Raw genomic sequence first — 21,154 nt, forward strand, 5'->3', positions numbered from 1 at the left:
AGTGTGTGCTATATTTAGAAATTCATCACCACTTTTCCTTCCCGTCAGATAGCGTTTTCCAATGGGAAAGCCAAATATTGCTCTCCAAACCAACTGAACTCCATGGGAAAATCTGTCATTTTACCTCCCATAACACAGGCGTTGCTGGTCTACAGCTGCATTTGGTTAGGTTTGTGTTATTGTGTGACTTCAGTGAATCCGAACTATCCCTTTAAAACACTTAAGTCACACAAAATCACAAACAAAGTTACAGATCGAGGCAGCAGTACATTGGAAAGTCCCATGTTTTGTGAAGTAAAACAACTGATTTTGCCCATGGAGTTTGGTTTGTTTGAAGAGTGTGTTATTGAGCTGATATAAAGCAGTTTTCCATTGCAAAAGGCAATATCAGTCAATCAATATCAGTTTAAGTGGCTCGTAGTTCTCTTTGCTTTGCTACACTACACTTCTCTACAAATCATATAATTCAAACTATCCCTTTAAGTGTGACTTTTTTCTTTTTTTTCTTTTTTTTTGCTGTGACCACTGAGGCATTTGTTGCCACATTCCTCATGGTGTCTTTACTTGTTTTCAGGAATTACAGCATTCAAATGGCCGTTAATGTTCAAAACCAAGTTTATATGTAGCATTAGTGGGGGAAAAAGTACCTGTGGTTGGCCTCAAGTCAAATTAAGGGCCTCATAAAAAAAATGCTTGTTTTGTTTCATCTCCTTCCAGAGCTTTTTTTGCCTTTCCTGTTTAAAAGGTGCTCTGATGATTAGCAAGAGGGACAGTCTGAGTGTCCTGCGGTGAAAGTGTGTTGCTTATTAAGAGGCAAAGCAAAGCACTCGGATGAAGTCTGCTTTTTTTTCCAACCGCAGGAAAATACTTCTGAAACAAATGATGGCTGTTAATGAGACCATGGGAAGACTAGTTATGTTGATGATGAGGTAGGGACAGTGTGCTGCAGCATGTAGAAAGCTAATCAAGAATTGACTTTTTTATGTGAGTCTCGCTGTTGCTTTGATATACTGTATGGAACACACTGGCAGCGACATCGCACAGCTTTTGGGCTGTTCGACAGAAGAAGCTATTTGAAGATGTCACTTTGGGCTCTGGGAAATATTGAAGAGGAATTTTCTTTTTTTTTTTACCTTTTATAGTTCAAACCATTCATTGTTTAACTGAGAAAAAAAGCATCATTAGTCATCATTAGTTGCAGTCCCATTGTCCTTTTTCCTAGTGTAAATGCTGATCAGTACTCCAGACAAGCAGTAATTTTATCCACACTACTGTACCTCCCTGGATTAGCACATTCCAGCCCCTATACTTTGAATTCTAATCTTGTCTGGTGATAGCACATCCTCTTCTGTGGTGCTGCAGCTGTCACAGTAGATGAGGAGAAACTTACTGTTTGACAAATTAAAGCTAGATTTGAATTTGCAGACAGTTTTCTACCAATGATAGACAACAAATAACAAAAACCGTCAAGTCTCCACTCCAGTGAAAGTGTCTTGAGCAATGCATTTTTGCAATTGAATTAAAGCTGCAACAATGATGTGTTGCTGTTGTTTATCTGACTCTTATCTCTCTCCATCTCTCTCAGCAGGTGTGAGCAGTAACCAGGTGGTTGTTCCTGAGAAAGTGAATGCGGTGCTGGGGAAGAACATCACACTGAGCTGCAGAATAGAAGTGGGCTCCAACCTCAGTCTCACACAGAGCTCGTGGGAACGTCGTCTTTCTACAGGCACCACTACCTTGGCAGTGTTCAACCCCGTGTTTGGGATCTCCATCCCTCAGGCTTATGTCAAACGCGTCTCGTTTGTCTCCCCATCTGTGCGTGATGCTACCATTACCATCAGTGGAGCTAGCTTTGCAGACATCGGGTCCTACATCTGCAAAGTGGCAACATTTCCCCTGGGCAACAACCAAGCATCCATCTATGTTAATGTATTAGGTAAAGTGGAGCTCTGACACTTCCTTTCTCTTTGTACTGAGTGCTTCTTCATGCTGTTCTTTTCAAAGCAGGGTATTGTTGGTTGTGATTAAGCAAAGCTGAGGTGACCACTAAGTGTCTTCCCTGGAGGGATAAACTACTGCCTGAAGCTACCTGACTTTTTAAATTACTACCTGGACAGAGGACATGCAAACTTGAATCCCTTTAGGAATCTGCAGCAGTGTAGAAGCTGCTGTGCTGTGGTCCCACTCATCTCACTCACCTCACTGTCACTCACTGTGAAAAACTGATTTGTCAGGTTTAACCTTTTCCACTCTGTCCCTCCCTATAGACACTTTTTAGTTATTTGTATGGAGTGGGGCAGTTGTTCATTAGGGGGAGATAGTAGGTCAACAATATATGCTACATAGAAATGGTATACATACATACAAAGCTTGGAGATTAATTTGAGATGCAGATCAGCACTCTGTCAGGTTTTCCTTGTCATAATCTTTAGGTGCTTATTCAAATTTTAAAGGTTCAGAATGTATAAGGCCAGGGGACATTTTGACTGAATTATTTGAAGGCCATTGTGCTATCTTAATATTATTGCAAGATTTGTGCAACTTTGACCATTTTTGACTACTTCTAAATTAATAAATTTTTTTCAAAAATCCCTCAGAAATGCCGCATTCCAACACCAAGACCTTGAGGAACACAATAGAAACATTTGTACTGTGATTTGGAATCAAAAACGTTTTTTGGAAGATTTCTTTAAGAATTGCATTTTTCTGCAGTTGGATGGCGACCACTTCCATTCTGGAGATTGCTTATAAACGTCCTTATTGTCAATATACACAGGAAAACCATACATCCTCTGAATGCCCCAGGTCTCTAGTTTGTGGTTGTCAAGTTTCAAAAACTGATGTCACTGCAATGAATACAGTTTGCTCACTGAATTCACAGCAGTCTCAGCTTTCCAGTTGGACCCAATTTATGATATTCCAATACTGTAAAAAACTGCAGTTTTTTAATATTCTACTTTGGATTTCCAACACACCTGATTCACATGATCAGCTCGTTATCAGGCTTCAGGCTGTAGGCAGAGGCTTAATGACAAGCTGATCATCTGAATCAGGTGTGTTGGAGCAGGGAAACATCTAAAACATGCAGGGCAGTGAGCTCTGAGGACCAGGATAGGGGAAACACTGATTAACAATTAACAATTGAAATAATATGTAACCAAGAGAATAAGGAGAAAAAAGAGTGAGACATAGGTTAGGTTGGTCTTTTACAACACTGGTGTGGTGAAGATAGAGACAACAAACACATCTTATGCTGTTGTATGTTATCCTTTACAAAGGTATGCAACTGTTTACTTCTGAGAGCCACAATCAAATCTAAAGTGGGCATCTCTGTTAAGCAGAAACTCTTGGGTACCCATACAACCCATTTTCATTTGCATATCTTGAGGTGAGAGGGCCTTGATTGAACATGGCAATGCCAAAATTTGACCTAAATTTGGAGCATGATTTTGACCCTCTTTGGCACCAATGAATTCCGTAGGTCTTATAGTTTCATATCACAGTGGACATGCACATCCCCATGGAGTTAAAAAGGTCAAATTATGTCTCCATAATGTTCTCCACAAGGACATATACATACTCCGCACATATTAACACTTATATTGAACATGCAGCCTCTCTCCATGTAAACGGTGTGCAAGAGAGTTAAAACAGTCCCAACTTGATGCAACTAGTTGCATGCAACAACAAGTTAATTGTAGGGTGTGATAGAGAGCAACTCATGACATCCAGTTGTATTTAACAAAGCTGCATGAAAAAGTGTAATTTGTAGCACTGGCCTTAAAACTACAATGTGCAGCTATTTCCCTCGAGGCAGTGAGGATTATGGTTCGTTCTGCCCTCTTTACCCCTTGTCACTAATTATGAAGTCATAGCTCAGGCTGAGTACATTGCATTTGTAAGTTTCTTACACACGCAGAAAGAAAAGAAAATCGTAAATAATGATATTGTTATGGGTGATTTCGCTTCCCTATTTATCCGTTTATTCATTGCTGCTTATATGCAGTTATTATTTATTACATATATGTGTATAAATATATATATATATACCTACAATATATACTTGAGTGTACATACATATTCCACACTGTACAGACACATAACCCCCCTCCTCTGAGGAGCATGAACATTGAACTTTCTCTGTGGTCAGCGTATGTTTCAAAGCCCTAAATGGGTGGTTGGGTTGCACTCTGGCAGAGCTGAGAGTCGGAGATTGCACTGTAGGCAGGAGTTTCTCGTCTCCCTCCAGAGAGTGAAGGAGACTCTGATGACTAATGAGTGGTACATTAAGTGCTGCTGTGACAGCCACACTGTCTGAGACCTCACAGAGTTCAGCTGCACCTTGCTGTCTTCTCTGGGCAGCTTCTCACACAAGCACATACATGCACACCCATACACAAATACATGCTTCGGTCTACTTTACAATTCAGATGTAATTAGGGTGTAATTATGGAAGAGATGTATGTTCTTTGCAATTTGATACTTGTCATGTTGGAATTAGGTTATCCCATAGGGTATTTTTCTTAGAGAGAGCACATCACAAGACCTAAAGTCAGCAGTTTCAAGTTCCCAAGGCAGCGATGAGGAGTAGCTTCCTCATCTCTGCAGTGTTTTGGGTTGACTTGTACTTTTTTCACAAGGCTGTTTTGAGAGAGGACAGAGTCGGTGTAGCCAAACAACTGCATAGTGTGTAACACATATAAGGACAATATATTTATGTTGAACCGAAGTTTACATGGTGCTAGGGCTGCAAATAACAACTCTTGTCGTTGTCAGTTAATCTGTCAATTATTTTTGCGATTAATCTCTGAATTGTTTGGTTTGTAAAATGTCATAATATAGTGAAAAATATTGACTAGTGTTTACCAGAGCGCAAGATGACGTCCTCAAGTGTTATTTTAACCACAACCTAAATATACTCAGTTTACTGTCTTTGAGGACTTAATAAACAAAAAAAATATTCACAGAATCAAGCTGGAATCAGAGAATTTTGACTTTTTTCCTCAAGGGAAGATTACTCAAATTGTTTAACTGATCATAAAAATAGTTGGAGATGGATTTAATCATTGATAACTGATTAGTCATCGCAGCTCTACATGATGAAATTAGTATTCAATTTCATTTTCAATAAAATGAAAGTAATGAAAGGATTGCTCAACAAGCTGTGGGTTCTCTGTAGGCAAAAATTACACGTACAGTTTGCAATTCCCAGTTTTGATTCATGTTTATACTTTGAGGTTTATGAGAGAGCATATGACCTCATTTTCATTCCTCCCAAATGAAGTAAAGTAAATCAATGAATAGGCTCAGACCCACAAATAATAGTCCTAAGTCACGACACACATAATGATTAACAGGTGCAGTGGACACTGAATTTCAAATCTCACACTCTTGATACAGGCTACATCAGCATCATGAGACACTCAACACCCAATATTTGTTTTGGCCCAACATCTTCTTTTTTCAGCCTCATGTCTGCAACTTCTCATAGAAAAGGCCCAAACATTTCAGGAACAGTTCAACAGGAACTGTGGTACAGTACATCAGCCAAAAGTTCCCACCAGTAAGCAACAGGAAGGAAGCAAAAGAGGAAAATATGAGACATAAAGTGAATGAATTAGAATGACCCTTTGTTGGAAAGTGCTGACAGGAAAACAGGAAATTTAATATAGCACCATTGTCATTCTTGGAAAAAAAAAACATTTACACACATTTAGTCGGCAAGGCAGAATTTATAGATAAGCAGTACTGCTGCAGATAATTCTATAACCTTGTAAGATTAACTTAATATTTGAGCTTTATCCCTCAGATATTAACTGAAGTCTTGTATGTTTAACCTCTTCCACTTCTCCCTCACTACTGTACACTCATTTTTGTCATTTTTAGGCAAGGAACATGAGAAGGGGGGAAAGCAGGTCAGCAGTATATGGCATAAAGAAGCAGAATACATCACGAACCTGAAGATGCAGCCAAACACTTTGTGGCAAGATTTCTAGTCATGAACATTATTACTGAAGTATTTGACAGCCAGTCCCATGCTCATTTATATCTCATGAGTTGTCATTTTTGGTTGATACCATTTATTACACAGGTATAGGTGTAAAAGTTAACCAGGGCTGGCTATTGTTCAAAAAAAATTTATACCAGTACTGGTACCAATATCTTAGTTTCAATGCCAAATGCATTTTAATACAAATAAAATTACATTAAACGTTACAGAACAATTATTGACTTTAAAGGAAGAAGCTGTTAAAAAATCTGGTGATATTAAGACAAAACACTGATCCCTGCTTCTGGTCATACCATACTGCTTTTCCTGAATGCCTCTATGACATGTACCATTAGAAGGCCATTCACCCGCATTATTGGGTGTTGGTAGAAGCATGATGCATGCTTATTTGCTCACAGACATTGATGTGATTTACTCCTTAGGTATCAAAATTTATTACTAAATGACAAAACAGTTTTCCATTCTCAATAGTATTGAAGCAATTAAGTCTGTTCCATAAAAGTATTGAAGTTCAATACCAAGTCCTAAACTTAATCATTGTTGACCACTCAGAATAGATAAAAATGCTCAAAGTCACTCCAAAATATCACATTAAGACACCAAGACCTCGAGGAACAGCATAGAAAAATACTATGATTTGGTATCAAAAACTTTTGATGTTTGGAGATTTCTGTAAGAATTGCATTTGAAAAATGGCGAGCCTAGATATATAAAACTACTATCAACACTATAACTTTGAAATTGGTCCCACTACAGCCTCTAAAAGAGACCAGTGTTGGCTGGAGATGTGGACATCCCCATGGAGTTGAAGAGGTTAAAGTTGTGTATTCATTCATGTAGCCAATAATGCAGCCTTTTCTGCTGAGTCACAAAATTGAGAAATCGCCCCTCAGAGAGGTGGTTAAAGTTGCTTACTCATTGCAACCAAAATCAGTGTCATAGCTTTTTCTGTGGTGAAAAATGTTTCATTTCTCATTTAAGTCAATTCAACTTATGCTGCATTTTCCAGTTTCTGTGAGGGATATGTCATCATTAAGCTATATTTTGTTTACACATTGCAAATCTTTTCTTGTTCTGGTAACTATCAGCAAATGAGTCCAACCTTATCTAATAGTTTTATTGGAGATTCATCAGTCTCACCTGTGTGCCATGTGTGGTTTCATTTGCACAATGAATTATGTTTGTTTTTCACCACAAACTTGCTTTTGGTGCTTGACTGCATTTAACCTTTGTTTAAGCTCCAACTTGCATCACAGCATTCAAAATCTAAAACAGAACTCATGGCTGTTGATTTTAGAGCTGCTATAGATCATCATACTCCTCTTTATAGGGGTTCCCACTCTGACGTCAGTGTTCGGTGTGCATATGTGGATCAGCGTGTGTGTGTGTGTGGGCGGGAAAGGGCCAATGCAGCCAGTTTTCTAAAGGGAAATCGTTACCCTTTCCCCTAAAGCATTTCTACTCATCCAAAGCGCTCCCCTCCCTTCCTGACAGCGACTCCAAATTAACACGTCTCTCTGATTTAGTTATTCTGAAGCTCCAGCCAGCTCGCCTCCGAACATAGAGCTGCTACTGTTTATAGTCAGAGGCCTGGAAGGAGGGGCAGAGAGAAGCGAGTGAAGAATGTGAGGTGGATGACTGGGAACAGCGTCCCCGCCCCTGCACTCAGTACAGGAGACGCCAGGTTTTATTTTTGGAAAAGGGAGGATGCCAGGAGTTATTTGGATGTGTTGTTGGACCTTCTGCTCGGCTGGGGAGGAGTGAGGTGGCAGATGTCTTAAAGGTGATGGCCTTGTACTGCGGATTAGGCTGATGTGTGCTCCCACGTGCCGCCTTTAAAACTGTCACTGTTGCAGTAAGTGGAGCAGCTGTTAGCGTTGTTTTAAGAGGGATAGAGATGGAGGTGGTGCACTGCAAGAGAAAGAAGAAGAAATGAACATCAGAGGGAAATTCTAGACAGTGCATGGAAGTATAATCTTGTGTAACCTGTGTATCCAGTTTACTTCGCTGCCCCTCATTTGTGTCCTCCCCTCCCTCAGCGGGCTATCTTTTGTATTTCCACTGTCTTGCTTCTTCTTTTGTCTGGCTGAACTTTCCCAGTGTCACCTCTGACAGTTTGTGATTATTAAACACTTACACAACAGGTAGAGTGCTGTGTTTTTTTGGTCATGTCCCTCATGCATTGATCTGTTTTTCCTCTCTGTTACGAGAAAATTCTTGTTACATCTAATCCTCCAGTTATTCTTTGAAAGTCGGTATAATATTACACCGAATCCATAACTTAGTTTCTCATTTTCCAGTTCAACACAGTCAAATACAAAAACACCACAGTAACCAAATTTAAAGGGATAGTCAGGATTATTTGAAGTGAGGTTATATAAGGTAATTCATCCATAATGAGTGTATTACCATCAGTAGATGGTGGTTGACAAGCCCCCAGTTTGGAGAAGCAAAGATGATTACCAGCATGGAAGCAGCAAAATGAATTTTAGCCACTTAAAAAATGGTTAAATCGCCATTTAATTGTACTCTGTGTTTAGAATATTTTCACCACTTTTCCTCACCATCAGGCAGTTTTTTCCAATGGGAAACCATTGTTGTACTGGACAAATATCTCTCTCTCCAAAACAACCAGACTCTCGTTTTGCTACCGACACTGCCTACGGCAGTTCACTGCATAACTTCCTACACCAGTGCTCCTGCTGCTTCTCCAAACTGGTGGGTGTGTTGACCACCATCTACTGTAAGTAGTACATTGTCAATAAGTACCTCATAAAAAAACACTTGAAAAGATCCAAACTCGGCTAGAATCATACAGGACCAATACATTACCCTTCCTCAAAAACACCATATGTTTGACAAACAACAATAAAGACAGCTACGTCTCCGCTAAAATGCCTTTATATGATTGAATAGCATAGTTCATCAATTTTTAATGCATATATGTGAAATGGAAGAAGTCAATCTGCCCTCTCTGGCAGTTAAGTGTACTAAGACCACTTCCTTCTGTCCATATACTCTGTGATAGACATTATTTATTCATGTACATACACAAAAAGATCAATATTCATTTTGTAATCTTTTCTCCATTCTGTCATTTCCTCTCCTCCCCCTTCTCTTCTCACAGTGGAGCCAAAGGTCTACGTATCTGCCGGCCCCACAGCTCTGCTGGATGGTGGGAATGAGTCACTGGTGGCCACCTGCATTGCAGAGCGTGGCCGACCCGCTGCTGAGGTTTTCTGGGATACAGAGCTCTATGGACGGAGTGAGCGGCAAAGTATGGATGAGCCCAACGGCACCAGCACCACACATGTGCGCTACATATGGCAGCCACAGAGCTACGCCCAGGGAAAGACACTCACCTGTGTGGTGCGACACCCCGCTCTGCAAACGGAGTTTCGTATACCGTACATACTAAATGTTCAGTGTAAGTGTTGAGTTATAAGACCTTTTTATTTCTCTTTTTTTTAAGAAATATATTATTAACAGGTACAATGAATACATCGAACATTATAGACTCTTTTTAACATTTTAGAGCCATAGAGATGTGCTAATAAGAATGCAATGGCAAAACTGTCTTTTATTATCTTCTTAATTATTTGATGACCTTGTATTACCCCGTAAGTGACCATTTCTGCACACAATGTCAACACACTATTTAAGGCCTCAGCAAGGTGTTTGAAAATAGCTGTCCAGTAACCCTGTAGATGCGGACAAACACGCCAAAACATGTGTGTTGTACTTGCTGGTGACATGTGGCATCTAATATAGGTTTCTGTGACACTGGAATGTATTTTGGAGAGTTTTTTAGTTAAATAGATGTGTTGGACAACCTTAAATTGTATCAGATTGAGCTTTGAACAAGACATACAGTCATTCAGTGAAATGTATGCACCAGCTCAGCTATTGTCATCTGTAACTTTGCCAAGTTCCTCCTCTCAATCCGTTTTGGTTTTACCAAGAGAGGCCTCTGTGAGGTGGGAGATTTAGTACATTTTTAGTTTTGTGGCATTCATGTCACTGTCTTTAACTAGCTGCACTGCAGTACGTCTCATTGTCTGTAGCTGCTCAATTAATTATGTAAGGTTTATTGACTCTTTATTTGTTCCCATAACAAGTTTTAATTTAATTTTGAGTGTCCACTTTTGTTAGTGATAAACAGAGAAAAACATTTGTTCCTGCACATTACTAAGTTGAATAATCATGATCCATTATTTCCATTATCCATCCATTATTTGTAGCGAAGCACTGATTATTATAGCTCTAACTGTGCAGCCTTAACAGGTACGGTGTATGTTATCGATATTAACCCATGCTGATAGTTTGATTTATGAATAGTCTGCTCACTACCTTCCCTTCTTTGCCCATAAAGGGGCCATTTAAGAGTCATCTTAATGTTATAATCATTGATGCATACTTCCTTGGCGAGCAATAAGGGTTAGCCTGTGTTTGGACTGTGTGAGTGCAGGCTAATGAAGGTATTTTATGAAATATTGATCAGGCCTCAGCAGCAGCACAAGTAGCAGGAGGCTGCTGGGGGCAGCGGATGGAGATGCAGAAAGACCAAGGTTAATACAGGAAGAAAGAGGCTTTCGAGCTCAATAAATCATGTCAAATGCAGAGGCAAGGGATTTTAAGTGCAAAAGAAGCACAATTTCAAATGTCGAGCTGCGTGAAAAGGGTCAGTGGACACGGCAAGCGGAGGCATCTTCCTGTGTGCTGTAATGAGTTCCTCATTTGTCCTCCAGAGAAATCAAAATGAAAAATTGGATATCTAAGTCAGTGTTTGCATTGTTTTATTACAGTGGCATGTGCTGGGCTTCATTTAGGCAGCATCCTGCCTTCCTTTGTTTTTTTCTTTGTCATGGTGAGGCACTGGAGTTTATTATTAGCTGCAGTACATCCACTGTCTGAGTGAGTCTGTCATTTTCTAACTTTCCACCAACCCAGGGTCATTTGTTTGTTCTCTTGGCTCTCGTTCACCAGCAGATGCTGTACCCTGCTACAGTCCTGCACAGCCTTTGTTTTTGTCATCGCTTGCTACTGTGCTTATAATGCACGCTTTGTTCCTTCTGGAAAAGCTCATTTGTCATCAAGCTGCTGGATCACAGTGATTCATTATTGAGTCCTAGACTTTTACCTTTTGAAATAAAAATAAAATACATATACAGCACCTCAGGTTGGTCAGCGCAACCAACCTGAGGCGGCAAAAAAATATAGCCAGCATCATAACCTTTTGTTTTATTTTGTTTTACAGTCGCACCAATGGTGTCAATAACAGGAATTGACAAAAATTGGCATGTGGGTCAAGAGAATGTGAGGTTCATCTGTGATGCCAAAGCCAACCCACCTGCCCATCACTTCACGTGGATCAGGTCAGTATCTCCAAAAACTGCCTTAGAAAAATGATAAAAACGAAAAAGATCAAGTCTCACTGATCTGTGAAAAGATGTGATCACTGTGATGCCCATTTTGGTAGGCTGTCATCCTATAGGTTCAGATAAGTGCAATAAGAGATGCACAATTAATCAAATATTCATCTTGATCACAATTTTGGCCTCCCACAATTAAAATAATATGATTGACTGCGATATTGACGTTTAAAATTTCTGCTCCACTCATAGAAAACTCTGCTCCATATCAAATCAACCATTTCCTTAACAGCAAGCTGTCCTGTAGTGGCAGCCTGTGCAAAATTTCCTGGATGTTGTTGCTGCAGTTCAGAGTAGAAGAGTAATATAAAACAGAGAGCAGACAGGCAAAACGAAAATCAGACTTCTGGAGCAGAAGGCAAAGAGCTAGTCCCTTGAAACTGATCATCATCCGTTTCATGGAGGTATTTTGGATCTAGCACAAGTGATGTTAAACAAGACCAAATCATAATAATGAGTGTGTGAAACTCGTCTGTGCCACAAAGCAACTAACTTGTCCAGCCACCTGAAAAAACACCACAAACTGTGGTACAATGAATGTATGAAGGCCAAGAAGAATAACACTGCTAATGCTACCTTCCTGAAACCCCATCATTGTCCAGCATCAACTCAGTCTCCGTAACAGCAATGTGTGAAAAATATGTTTTGTGATAAATCTTCTTGATCTCAATATTAATCAGATTTATTGTGATTTTGGCCATAATCATGCAGCCCTAGGATAGGTGTGAGATTAAGCAGCATCTTCTATGACTGAATGCTAAAACAAACTTAGAAGTGCATTAAGATTTAGTTTCTCTAATAGCAGTTTAATGTTGGCTCCAGAAAACCTCACTGTATTGAAGTGAAGGACAGAAGCCTTAACTTGGAAATAGATGGTCACATATTTTCCAAGGTTTCAGTAGATAATCATGTTCCTCTCAAGGTTGGGTTAAGCTCTAAAATAACTGGTTCTGACCACGTTGGATGATCTTTAGCTAAGGCCAAAAGTCATAATGATGAGAGAGATCCAATAACCATATAAATATGGGGATAATGGTGCATATTTTCAGACAGACAGCACCTTGAAAGGCATTCATTGTGTTACACTTGCTTGTACACATGAAAAGTGAAATAGTTTTGTGAAGAATTAAAAAAGAAAACTTGAGAGAAATGTTCAAATTCTGTTTATAACTGGCCAATCACAGTGGGAAGGCGGCATGAATGTAGAGTTGTTGGTTTCAGAAAGTTAGAGGAAGTTCTAATGAAGCATGATGGCATCTTAAGGTGATTTTTTGCGGCAGTCACTGGGTTGATGCATCCTTCTAAGGGTTTCAGGTACTACTTGGGGTTGCGCTCTGAAAGTCCACATTTCAAGACACATTATGGTAAAACAGGCTGCCATATTCTGACAAAGTTTCTTGCAAATGTGACAGCCTTCTCTGTCTCCAATTCAGGGAACATGACTGTTATATCCTGTTATATCAATAGTGTCTGAGTGGTGTCAGTTGTTAAATGATGCATTCAGAAGGTCCTTGTCAATTTGTAAACTTTGGGAAGACTTTTGATATTTGTCTTCCAGTTGCCAGAAGTTAATGATAAATTATAACATGATGTGGATCACTGAAAAAGTCACTGTAGGATGTAAACAATGGACATCAGGTATTAAACTCCACTGTTTGCTCTTTTTAGATAAGTTAAGCGTTCATAATGTTTTCAGTTAAAATTACACACATGCAGTTAACTACGGTATAATGAAACTTGGCTGAGGTCAGCACTGTGATTGAATTTGTATTTTTGTGGCTGCAACACATTTAACACATCAAACTTTCAATGGAGTGATGAGTTTTTATGTTTTTTTGTTTTATTGAACATGTTTGTTGAGTAACTAATGTTATTGGTGTCACGATACAAGAATTTCTAATTTCGATACAACACAGCACAGGGAAAAAGTGACTAACCACTGAGGGCATAAAGTTGTGGGTATTTTTAAAGAAACATATTACACGGCTATAACATGACAACAGGCAAATGAGACAAGTGATGAGAAGAAGACCGCACTGTAAGTAAGTGAATCTCACTGTCTGCAACAAGTACAGTACAGCTGGAACCAGCGTGTCAATACTGCAAAAACGAGTATTAAAAGCATTTCAAATATTCAGTATTGATATTTATTGATATATCGATACTCCTGACAACACTATAATATCAAATGTCAAATAGCACATGACAGATCAGCTGCTGCATGGTCCAGCTGCATACAGTAGATCTAAACTGGGTTTAAACAAACTTTGAAGCAGCAAAGTGAAGAAGCCTCAGTCTATAAATTACCTCGAGCAGCATAACTTTGGAGCGTGGACACTGGAGCTGTCGAATGCCCCGCTGCACCCATCGGGACTCCCTGCTATAAATAAAAGATTCCAAATGGTTCATACATCAGAACAACACTGGCCTATTGGCAGCTCTTTGTCATCATCTAGCTTTGAAAACAAGAAATATGGTCTCATTTGAGCTGACAGTACCAGTAAAGTCTAGACAGCCAAGCTCTTTATTTTCTTTTTTCTTCCCTCTTTCTTTTTTACCCTGACGTTGAAACTGTGTGCTGATGTAGAAAGCTTTTCCCCTCGACTGATGGAAGTACAGTCAGCCTAAATTGTCACAGTCATGTAATCATATAATAGTTGCAACAGGCCTACCAGTGTAAGAGTCAACACAACCAGCAGAACAGTGACGTCATTGAGAGGTTTTTCAATTATACTTGTGTCTCTGAAACATACAGTTAACTAGAAGGTCACTCAGAGAGCGCAGACCTCTGCCAAGGCCAAAAGTCCAGTCTTCTATTATCTGTGGTGCAACCACTATATGTGTCTGCATATATTTCACTTTTGAGGATCCTCCAACATATTTTAAGACAAAATACTGCTGACATTGGCATTGCTTATTTCTTACATACCTGCTGCGTTAGTTTCTGCAGTGATTTTTGAGTTGGCTGTTATGTTTGTTTTATATGTTAAGTTGCAGCAAAGCATTTACTTTAATTTCTGGACAGTTTGCCCCAAGGGGCCCATACCATGTACACGTATTAACAGATATAACACTTTCAAGAACACTTCTACAAACAGTCTCCAAAATGTTCTTGCTTATATCATATGAATCCAATTTTCTAATTAGATAAAAGCACTGCATTGCTTTGCTCCTAAATTATTAAACCCCTGTATGGCATATGTTCTGCGCCCTTCCACCAGATTTTTATGAAAATTGGAACAGTAGTTCTTTCATAATCCTTCTGACAAACAAACCAACAAACAAACCAAACTGAAAGCATAAACTTCTTGGCAGAGGTTTTAAAATAATGCATGAACTTTTAGTCTTTGTCTTCAAGTCTGTGTACAACTGTATGATGTACTGTATACCTTGAGATTTATGTAATGTTTTATTTTTGCACAGGTTGGATGGATTGATGCCTGAGGGGGTTGAGATCTCAAACAAAAGCTTTGCCTTCACTCGACCGTTGGACCGTAATGACTCTGGAGTATATCGCTGTGAAGTGATGAACAACATTGGCCTCCGCAGTCAGGATGTAAACCTATGGGTACAAGGTATGTTTTGACTTTTTCACTCAGTTTCATAAAGTGTTACTGGATGCTCTTCTTAACCCTCCTCTTACTTAAATAAATAACCTTTGGCATTTGAGGTTAAAAGAGGAATCTGTGCCTTTTGACATTCATGGTGCCTTTCTGATGTAAGATTACCCTCTTGGTACGGTCAGCCCTCAGTTCAACACTTCTAGCAGAGCTAAGCCTCCATATAAATGTCCCAGCCAAGATCCACTTTCACACATTCCTGGCAACAGAGGAGCACAGAGTGCAGATAAAGAGTATCAGTACCAAACATTTCCACTGTTGTGGTTTTGGCAACATTAGATTCCACAGATAAGGAAGAGGGTGTTTACCCCTGCTGGTTCAGCAAACTATGCACCCATGTAACCTTTTTCTTTGTTTTGTTTGAGGTCAGGTTTCACAGCGGGGCATAATGCATTGTGTTCACAGATTTGCAGTACACAGAAGTGTGTGTGTTACGCCATAAAGTTTGTTATTGCACAGTATATTGTACTCATACAGCTGTTCTGTATGAAATGTGATCAAGTTATTTGGTTTAAAGGGATAGTTTGGATTATTTAAAGTGGGGTGAGGCAGTGAGGCACCTATTCATAGTCAGTAGATGTAAGTAGTAGTAGTGTAAGTAGATGGCTGTTGACATTTCCCCATTTTGGAGAACTAGAGAGGGGCATCAGCAAAATTTATTTTATCCACTTGAAAAAAAAAGCCCAACAGAGAAAATCAACATCAGTTTATTTTAAAATATTTTCCCCACTTTACCTTGCCATCAGACAGCCTTTTCCAACCAGAAACTCTGTTATATAAGAAAAATATGTCTCTCTTCAAAGCAACCAGACTTCTTTGGCAAAAACTAGAATTTCACTAGAACACAGGAGTTGTCTTCCGCTGCCTGTTCTGCCTGACCTGTTAGTTTGTTTGTGTTATTGTGTAGCTTCGATGAATCCAAACTAAGACACCCAAGTCACACTATGACACAAACTAATAAACCAATCAAGGCAGCAAAATATACTAAATACAGCGTACATATAAATTGCTATTGATTTTTTTTGGTTGCTAAAATACGTTGTGCTGCTGACCCTTTCCACATCAGTACATTGCTTATCTCCCATGCTGCTATTCCTCTCTTCTTCTCCAACCGTCATTAACTGTGTTGCCCACCATCTACTGTAGGTAAGACACTGACTATCAACAAGTACCTCATCCAACCCCTAACCCCATCCAAACTAAGCCTTTAACTCAACGCAGACTAAAACTCATAGCCAGAGAGTGGACTTCCCCGGCTTATTGGAAGGGGTTTCCCTGCATTTGTTGAATGCCATTGATTCATTGACATAAATCTTTGTCAGAAAACTCACAGGATACTAAATGACTCCCGTCTGCTTCCTGTGTCTGTCCATGGAGTTCATTATTGTGAAGTCAGGGCGTGGATCCTGAGAACTCTGCATCTCTTTTTATTTTCACTTCTCCCCTGCTCCTTTTAATCCTTCTCCAAACAAAGCAACTGCTGCTTTTGGACACGTACTCCACTAACACACACACAATCCTTCTCGTTTCTCACTGTCGAGAGGAAAAGAGCTGGAGGAGCCCCAAGAAAGGCTGTCAGGCTCCATCTGTGTACAGGCCTGGTTTGGAGTCCTGCTCCAAACGAAAGCACAGCTGACATCCTGTCCACGACGGACTTGCACTGAGCAATTATCTTGCCTCTCTTGTCAAATATTAAGACTCAAGCATGCGGCCTCTCACTTCCCTCCCCTGTGGAGATAGCCAGGTTGAGCTCAGCTATATTCCCTCCCCCTCCGTGACTACTTGGTGTAGCTGTTTCACATTCCCAGTTGTCTGTGCAGCCTTGTGGTTTTTGGCTGTTCGTCGCTCAGATGATCAGCTACATAGTTGCAGATGCTCATAACCTACATGAGGTTAAAATGTTGCGCTGCAGGGTGGGATTGATGACTGACGGAGGAGACGATTGCCAGTATATCAGTTGACTGACCTTGATCTCTCTCTATTATCCTCTCTCATGCTTTTACTTCCCCCCTGATCCTTCAGGCTCACACGCAGTGTATAATTGCAGGTGATTAGATTCTAACTCAGTTACACAAATTGTGGAAATCATTATAGCTCTACAGGGAATCCGGTTTTGATAACTAGTGCCTAAAACCCTCCTGGAGATGCAGACCTCTATTAGTGCAAGTCATATTGCTTTGTAGTCAGGCCTTTGATGTGCCTGCTCAGAGATCGACTAGTGGTATCAGGCTGCTCTTAGCCCCAGAGGCTGGAGGTCAAAATGGAGACACTTATCCTGACCTTGAGCTCCACACAGCCTGTTTCTCTCAGACTCTGGCTCCTATCACAAATGCCGGCCACCGGAGGACAAATCAGATGCAGGAACCTCACATCGATCACACAGCGTTTCATCTTCTCACATGACTTCCCCACAGCAGGGTTTAGAAAGAGAAGGGAGGAGAGCCAATCACATTCACTCAGATGCTCATGAGTGCATGTCCTCTGTCCTCCGATACCTCTCTGTCTTCCTCTTATGCACACACGATGATATTTAGCACTTAAAGGGATAGTTCAGATTGTTTGATGTGGGGTTATATAAGGTACTTTTTAATAATCAGTGTATTACCAACAGTAGATGCCGGTTGGCACACCTCCAGTTTGGAGAACAGCATGAGTACCAGCATGGAAACTACACCATGTACTGCTGTGGACAGGGACAGAGAGAGCAATATTTGGCTTATATAATGACTGAATATAATGAAATATAATGTTTCCTGTTGAAAAGGGCTTCTAGTTATAGCTTACGCCCAAATTGATACTGAGTGCTTTTTTAGATGGGCCTTTTTTTCAAGAGACAGTATACCCCATAATCAAAACTACATATTTTACCTGTATTGCTATTAATCCATCTAGATTCAGCATGTGGTGCTCAAAGCACCAAAAAAAAACAAAAAAAAAAACAACTTTTTAACAGCAATGTCTCTTTCCACAAATCATGACATGGTTATTCAAGATAATCCACAGACCTTGTTTCTTGTGTGCAGTTTCATACAGGAACTATTTTCTTTCTGCAGTAGAATCTACCAGAACAACAAGGTCTGTGGATTATCTTGGTGGTTTGAGCACCAAAAGGCAAGTGCCAATGAGATGGATAAATAGCGCTACAGGCCTGAAGAAATGTGTTTATTTTTGATTTTGTTGTGAACTGTCCCTTTAAGCAGCTAAAATACATTTTTGTCCTGACCCTGTCCACAGCAGTAAATTGCTTGGCTTCCATACTGGTTCTCCTGGTGTGCTGTCTGTCAGCTAATACACTGACAATTGATAAGAAGCTCATACAACCCCACTTCAGATAATCCAAACTATCCCTTTAACCTTTTTCTGCCCCTTTCATTTCCCCCTTTTTGCTCCACAGCACAGCTTTCACAACAAATTCTTCAGTCTCAGGAGAGGCATGTCTCTGCTCCAACATGGAGCAGTGTTGTTATAAATTAATCTGAAAACCATTCACACTTGCCTCGTCAGTCGTTACAGAACATAAAGTGCGGTCTTTCTCCCCTTTATTTTTATGACCCCTCACTCCATCTGCCGTCCTTCCTCTCTGTTTAAATCTTTTCATCACATGTTCACTCTGCAGATCCTCCCCCCACCACAGCCGCCCCCAGCACCACTGCATCCCTCCTGCACGGCACCTCTGGAATTGGCACTGCTGTGGACCAGAAGCAAGCTCAGTTCACCTCCCCGACGCTGGCTTCCTTACCCGACAGCAGCCTGGGCACTATCGTCGGCGGGGCTGTAGGTGGAGTTTTATTCCTGATCCTCTTGCTGATCCTCGGCGGAGTCTGCTACATGCGACAGCGCCGCACCTTCAGGGGAGACTACTACACCAAACAGTACCTGGGTCCCTCCGACATGCAGAAGGAGTCTCAGCTGGACGTACTGCAGCCACACGAGCTGCAGGAGGTTTACGGGGACAAGACGAGCAAAGGCAGCCAGGATCTGAAACCCAAACTCGGTGGAGACATCATTTATCCTGACTACACACCTGAACGCAAGGATCGGGATGACTGGGCCGACAGAGGGGACAACCACAGGGGTCTCAAGGAGGGAAACTACTACCCAGATCACTACAACACCCAAAACATGCACCCCTGCGGGCCTCCTGTGCACAGCCCCATAGTGAACAACGGCTCCCCCTACCTCCCGGAGGACTGCTATGACAATGGTACAGACAGCGATTATGTGTCCCACATGGATGGATCTGTGATCTCACGCAGGGAGTGGTATGTTTGAGAAACAAAAAATGGACAAATGACTGACTGAGAATAATTTAACAAGTGACAGATATAAATATCACTAAAGGTTGTGTCAACAAACAGTTTCTCAGCTCAGTTTCACAGTGAGCTCTTTGAACAATACTGCTCTGCCTTGATTGTAACCACTTAACCTTAAGGATGTGTATGTGGATTGTATTACACTTTTGTAGCATTTCAAGGAGCTACAAATCCGCAGGAGCGCCTCAGTGATATTATCTGCGTAGGCTTAAGAGGCTTCTTTGGCATACAGTGGAGGTTTGACTGATGTGAATGAGGTTTTGTGTTGTGCTTGTTTGTGATTGCACCTGTCTTTAACGCGGGTCACAGGTCAGGTGTTCAGACCCTTGTTAGTGAAGTATTTATAGCCCTGACTGACTGAGCTCTGCTCCCATAAAACCTCACATCTTCTGTGGCATTTCGAACAAAGATTACAGCATTTTCATGCACATGACGTGTATTGTTACATTAAAGGGAAAGTTTGTCAGTCCCATGATTAAAAGGGAGAATTACACAGGCATTATACTGGGAGAAACTGACTGACGCTCATACATTACAAAGAAAAACAAAAACCAACAACAAAAAAAACACTGCCTCTTCTAATCTTCTGGTCAAGTTCATCAGTGGCTTTTGCAAATTTATCATCTGTAAATTATTTGTGAAATGGGAGGCCTGTCACCTGACAGTGAAGGTGACAACAGAGTAAAAGAGGCACTCCCTGTGGAAAAATCTTCAGCCTCAGTTCATCTTTTTTATTTTACAGTTATTTCTGCTCCTAAAGTTGTGATCCTTAAGATTTCAGTCTTGGTTGATTTGGCGACACTCATGGTTACTGTAGTAACAGCAAGTGTCTGCAGTCTGACACTGCAGCAAACACAACTTGAACATTTACTTTCTCAGAAATACAAGTGGAGCAACTGGTGCAACAATTTACAGTGCAGCCCAACAAACTGATGAATAAATTAGTCAAAAATAATAGATTTCTTTTCACTCTGGACTCCAGTAACAGTTGAGCAGTCTTGGTAGTCTTGATCAACTTTCTCCATTTCTGTTTCCTGCAATTAAATATGCTATGTGCTAGGCTTGTCTATGTTGAAAATAAAACCAAGTTGGACACATATGCCCACACACACACACTCCCTAACTAGCTAGCTGATCTACACCAGTCATTAGCTAGCATTTACATTAGCTGACTTAAGATGTGATCTTCAAAAACCATCTTAAGTGAGCTAATGTTAGAAAAAATGCTAGCTAACTATCTACCTTATGATTGGTATAGATAAGGTAGCTAGTGCCAACTTACTCCACACTTAAGATGTGACAATACATGTTGCTTTTACAAGTCCCTCAGCAACATCTTTCAACCATCTTCAAAATTTTCTTTTCTTTTCAACATAGATGAGTGTAACAGGAGTATAAAAAGGGGTGGGACTTAGGAAGGACCAATTACTGAACTTGAATACATTAAGTGTTTCTGCAGAAAAAATGCTGACTAAAGATAATATCAAAACTGGAGTTTGGCTCAATGAAAGTCTTAAGGATTATAACTTGACCAAACACACTGTTATCATTATTGAAATGTGTTAATCCAATCACTTTCTTGCAGTGAAAAACACAACTCTGTTATTACAGTTGTCTATACACATCAAAGGACACCAACCAGGCATTGGCCTTCTTTACTTAGCCATGATAACAGACTGCATCGCTGTCTTTTCCATTTTCCCTCCTCTGTATCCTCTGATTTCTGTCTGCACGACTAACACCAATTGGTCATTATAGTTTTTATTTTAAACGCGGGAT

At 40.4% G+C, this 21,154-nt stretch overlaps 1 protein-coding gene across 2 annotated transcripts in view; it reads left to right on the plus strand.

The window, feature by feature from the left end:
* Positions 1-20,466, plus strand: part of nectin3a (nectin cell adhesion molecule 3a) — a 45,026-nt gene extending 24,560 nt beyond the window's left edge. Inside the window, exons 2-6 of one of the 2 annotated variants that reach the window (XM_084717989.1) lie at positions 1,586-1,936; positions 9,138-9,437; positions 11,268-11,385; positions 14,866-15,017; positions 18,679-20,466. In XM_084717989.1, the coding sequence (XP_084574115.1) occupies positions 1,586-1,936; positions 9,138-9,437; positions 11,268-11,385; positions 14,866-15,017; positions 18,679-19,334 (1,577 nt within the window). In that variant the 3' untranslated portion in view covers positions 19,335-20,466. The remainder of the gene's footprint in view (positions 1-1,585; positions 1,937-9,137; positions 9,438-11,267; positions 11,386-14,865; positions 15,018-18,678) is intronic. The other variant, XM_084717990.1, reaches the window with a different exon arrangement.
* The last annotated feature ends 688 nt before the right edge of the window (positions 20,467-21,154 follow it).

This window comes from Lutjanus erythropterus, chromosome 4, assembly GCF_056507025.1.
Source record: "Lutjanus erythropterus isolate fLutEry1 chromosome 4, fLutEry1.hap2, whole genome shotgun sequence".
Taxonomy (NCBI): Eukaryota; Metazoa; Chordata; class Actinopteri; order Lutjaniformes; family Lutjanidae; genus Lutjanus; species Lutjanus erythropterus.